At 44.5% G+C, this 4,967-nt stretch overlaps 1 protein-coding gene across 1 annotated transcript in view; it reads left to right on the forward strand.

The window, feature by feature from the left end:
* The first annotated feature begins 1,667 nt into the window (after positions 1-1,667).
* Positions 1,668-4,967, forward strand: part of AATF (apoptosis antagonizing transcription factor) — a 114,497-nt gene continuing 111,197 nt past the window's right edge. Inside the window, exons 1-2 of the mRNA XM_003795611.3 lie at positions 1,668-1,877; positions 2,831-3,022. Of these exons, the coding sequence (XP_003795659.1) occupies positions 1,787-1,877; positions 2,831-3,022 (283 nt within the window). The 5' untranslated portion in view covers positions 1,668-1,786. The remainder of the gene's footprint in view (positions 1,878-2,830; positions 3,023-4,967) is intronic.

The raw sequence follows: 4,967 nt of genomic DNA on the forward strand, positions 1-4,967 counted from the left end.
GAAGGCCAGGTTTCTAAGGTAGTGCCCAAACTAGCAGGGGAAGAGGACTGAAGGAGGCAGTTTCCTACACGTGGGGTGGGAGAAAAACTTCATCCTTCGGAGCCAAGGGCAATGGCACCTTGCCTAGGCCTAAGGAGTGAACTTTTGCTTTGGATGCCTAGATGCAGACCCAAAGCTTCAATTATAGAGGACATGTTCAGAAACAAAAACAAAAACCTGTTCTCCTAGCCTGAGTTCTCTTACTGATGGTAAAAAGTAGTTTTCCTCACCTGAGTCCCCTAGCTAGCCTGGCATTTTTATCCTTCCACATCTGAGAGGGTTTGCCCTAAGAGAGATTCTCCTTTCCCTCTGCAACCCTTGGTCATTCTTCAAGAGCCACATGGAACAAAGGAAGGGCCACACTAAAGTGGTGTCCTCTCATTGCTCTTGCCCTGGGGGCATATAAAGATTGTGAAAGTCAGGGATCTTCTCTTCCCTTGGCTTCCATGGGAGACACTGGGAAGCTGAGGGTCCCCTAGGTGTTCAGCTGTAGGGTCCAACTGGTTTGAGCTATATCCAAGAAGGGGCACTGCCACACTGAACTACTAATGTCTCTTCTCTGGATTCTTTTGAAGCAGTTTCAGTTTAGGGGGTTCTGGGTCTCTACAGGTGACCTCCAGTAGATACTGGAAGGATAGACAGTACTATCACTTACCAACCTCTATTGTAGTTTCTGTTTACTTGTTTGTCTGCCCTCCTCCCCCAAGGGGAGAGAGTCTAACTTACCTTGTATCTTATTTAGTAGTGCCTGCCACGTAGTGGGCAGTCAGGGAATTCTTGATGAAGGAAAAAGAATGTGAAGGGATTGTGTTTTTCCTCGTGACTGTGTGCACTTAAATTCATCCTATTAAGTCTTTTACAGTAGACCTGAGTTCTTCTGCACTTGTGTACCAGTTTCAGATGTCTTTGAGTATGCCTTCATCTCTGAACAGCAAAGATATCAATGCAGTAGAGTAATCCCCACCCTACCTCTTTTTCCCTGCTCAGGCAAGGCTACTTGGAGAAGCTACAGAAATGATCTTTATTTATGCACAGCCATAGCGATTCCTAAGTATTCGTATTAATAAAGACGCCAGCAGTCCGTTGCCATGTACATATGCATACCCCTGCCCTGAATTTCCTAAATCCTGGCTGCCGAAGAGTGAGTGATGGCGGGGGGGAAGGGCATGTGTCCGGCCCAGACCCTTCTAATTTGTGAAATGCAAAACCTGTTTTGAGTCCCAGTCTGTGAGTTCCCAAGTGTGCATCTGCATTTCGGGAAGCTTCCCCTTTACCCCTTCCTTCCAAATTAGCCACCGTGGGCCACAGTTATATTCCGCTGTATTCCTAAAGGAATCTCGCACAAATCTTGTGGCATATTTTGTGCAAAGGCACACCGGCCGCGCGCCTCGCAATCACTTCTCTACCCCAGAGGCGATCACGTGCTCCCACACGCTCCTGCACAGGCCAGCACGCCCACCCCGCTCACGCGCACGCGCACACTCCACCAGACCGCTACAGTCCCTCAAGCCTTCTGCGCGCTTCCGCCTTCATCCTAGCAACGCCCGTGGTGACGCGCAGGCCCCGCCTCCTCCAGCCGCGCGCGTCCCGGAAGTTGCCGGCCTGGAGCTGAACGCCGGTCTCCGCGCGGTCCCCGGCTGTGTAGAGGATTAGTGTCTAGGGGTTAGTGGACCCGGAAGGGAGATAGTGTGTGGGCCGTGGCTTAAGGAACACTTTGACGTGCGCCGCGGACTTAGACCTGGTGGCGATGGGGGGGCCACAGCCCTTGGCTCTGCAGCTGGAACAGTTGTTGAACCCACGACCGCGCGAGGCGGATCCTGAGGCGGATCCGGAGGAGGGTGAGGCCTGATTGGGGCAGGCCACGTGTGGAGGTGTGGGCCGGGTCTGGTGGGTAGCTCCAGCGGCGTGTGAGTGGCCGGCTCCCGGGCCTGGCGGCTTAGTCTGCTGTCTTTCTCCTTGCGCACAGAAAAATTGCCTACGGCGAGGGATGACCCTGGGCTTGGAAAAGAGCTTCGGCGTCTTTTTGACGCGCATTCCAAACTTAGTGCTCGGGGGTGGGTGGGCGGGACACACGGCGGAGTTGGTCTTCGAGTCCACTTGGTCAATGGCTGTTGGAGGAAGCTAGAGAGTCTGGTAGCAAGTTGGAAGTTATCTTTCAGGATATCCTTACAGGTGGTCCCTTAGAATGGAGGAGAAGGACGTGTTATCTTTTTTGTTTGTTCGTTTTTAACTTTGCGTACCCCTAAGGAAGAAGTAGGATTCTCTGATGCTTTCAGCCCTCTTTAAAGGTTAAGACACTTGCTTAGGGCTGACGATTGGGACTGCTCTTCTGTAAGCTGGTGTTTGAATTCTAGCTGGGAGTAATCCTGCTTGAATCAGAAAAGTGTGAGGAAGGAGGGATAAATGTGAATTCTGAACCGTGTCTGAGGAATAGCAGTTGAAGGAACTGTTTAGCCAGAAGTGAGGAAAACTCCCTGAGGGTTAGGACAGAACATGATGGCGGATTTAAGCTATTGGAGTGACTATCACATATGGAAGAGGAATTAGACTAGTTTTATATGATCTAAGGTATAGGAATATATATTCTACTGGTAGATGTTGGGAGTCAGCTTTCTGTTTTGGAACAGCGGTAAGACAGTGTTCTACTTTGGAAGGTAATGAATTTCCCATTCCTGGAAGTTGGTGGGGATTTTGTAGAGGACATTCAAGTATGAGTTGAAAGGGTTGAACAGAGTTCCCATTAAAGTTTCTTCTAACTTGGAGATTCTGATTGCTTTCCCCCTCTATACAGCCACTGCTGCCAGAGTGATTGACAGGTTTGATGAAGGGGAAGACGGGGAAGGTGATTTCCTGGCTGTGGGTAGTATTAGAAAACTGGCTTCAGCCTCCCTGTTGGACACAGATGAAAGGTATTCTGGCAAGACCACCTCTAGAAAAGCTTGGAAGGCAGACCATTGGGAGCAAACACTGCCAGGTTTGTCTGGTAAGTAGACATATTTGCATGCAGCTCTTTCTGACCTAATTTTTTAGAATTAAAATTTATTTTTTTTCCTGGATGTTATCTGCAAGATTGGTTTGTGCACCCCTACCTATTATCTTAAGAGGGGCCATTGATTTGGTATCTGAAAGGGCATAGAGGTTACTTCGTTTCACTTCTTAAGTTGCTATACTTATGTGTACCATAAAATGGAGTGAAAGAGAAGGCAGTGCGTATTGGATATTGGAGAGGGCTATGTATTGAAAAAGCAGCATGTCTCATGAGCATGCTACTCTTGAATTTTTGACCCCTTTCCTTTAGTTTCTCAGGTTTTGAATTGAATTACTGTATAATTTGTGACACTTATTTTTTGCCCTTGTGAAAATAACATAATCTTTCCCTCTTCCCTGCAAGAGAGTTAGAAGGATGTGAGCTTATAGTTTTAAAAAATTGTAAGTTTCTCAGGCTGGAAGATGGGGCCAGATATGGTGATTATTGAGAGGATGCCATTTGTTTTCCTTTAGAGAGATCAGAGTGTCAGGTGAAGAATCCACAGAAAATGTGAAAGGAACTATCATTCAGGTTATGATATCTGTGATTTAGTCCTTGACGTAGTTCTGGGAGTTCCTGATAAACCATTTCATATTCTTTTCCTGGAGACTGATAAAGGAGCCAATCATGAGACAAATATGGTAATATTTATTGCTCTCTTAACTATGTGTCAGGCACTGTATTTAGTGCTATAATTTAAGTTCTGAGAGCCTGGGATACAGTAAGTCCTCACAAAATGTTTTCACCATTGTCATTTTTTGCATCATCTCATTTAATCCTTCCAGTAGCCCAGGAAGTTGCTATTGTCCCCATTTTACAGATAAGGAAATTGAGGGACTTGCTCAAGGTTATATAGCTAGTAAATGGAAGAGCCAGGATTCAAATGAAGGCAATCTGACTCCAAGTTCTACAGTCTTAATTATTATGTGTGAATGTTTCTTAATCTGAGAAATGGCATATATTTAAAGAATTGAATGGATTATTTCTGTCAACTTTTTGTATTTATATTTTGATAGTTTTATCTGTCTTAAGTTTATATATACCTCTTTAAAGAAATACTGAAGACTCATCATGTTTTCATAAAATCATTACATTACTAAAGAAAGTTATTGGCACCTGATGCCTGTATCTAATAATCATGCTTGCAGTATATGGAGCTTTTATAGTCTACCATGGAATAAGTTGAATAAATAGTAAAAACCTCTTAAGTTTCAAGGGATATCCTAAGCATAAGTAAAACCAGGAGCCTTAACTAGCACTCTATTATAGGGTCAAAGTTAAACTCTTTATGGAATATAGGACCCTTCCTGATTTGTTCCTGAGCAACTCCCTAGAGCAGTGGTTCTCAACCTTCCTAATGTCATGGCCCTTTAATACAGTTCCTGTGGATTGTGACCCATAGGTTGAGAACCGCTGCTCTTAGAGTCTAGGCTGATCTCCTGTCATTTCCTTGTTCATTCTGCATTCTAGTGCTGTTTGCTGTTTTTTTTTCCCCCTTTGACTGTCTGATGAGCTATTTCTTATGTTTTATAAGTAAGATTATAAATGGCCCCTCTGGATAAAGCCATCCTTCACCTTTCCAAGAGACTTAGGTGGTTCCTTCTCTATATATACTAAGGACTATATAATCTTTGGTGTGTATATCTACCACTTGCACCAGACTATGAACTCCCTGTGGGCATTAAATTCTATTATATTTATCTTTCCTTAGTCTGGCTTATAATGAGTGCTTAATAAATATTTAGTAAATAGGGTGCACAATTGTAACAAAGATAGTGTGCTTTTTTTAAGATGCGGTTTGGGAAACTGATAATTCCCAAACACAAGTTCAAATCTTACTTTTCAAGGTCTAGACCAAATGCTGCCTTTTCCTTATATGTAGTCTTTTTTTTTTTTTTTT

The sequence above is a fragment of the Otolemur garnettii genome, unplaced genomic scaffold (assembly GCF_000181295.1).
Source record: "Otolemur garnettii isolate 467f Iridium unplaced genomic scaffold, OtoGar3 scaffold00094, whole genome shotgun sequence".
NCBI classification, from domain to species: domain Eukaryota; kingdom Metazoa; phylum Chordata; class Mammalia; order Primates; family Galagidae; genus Otolemur; species Otolemur garnettii.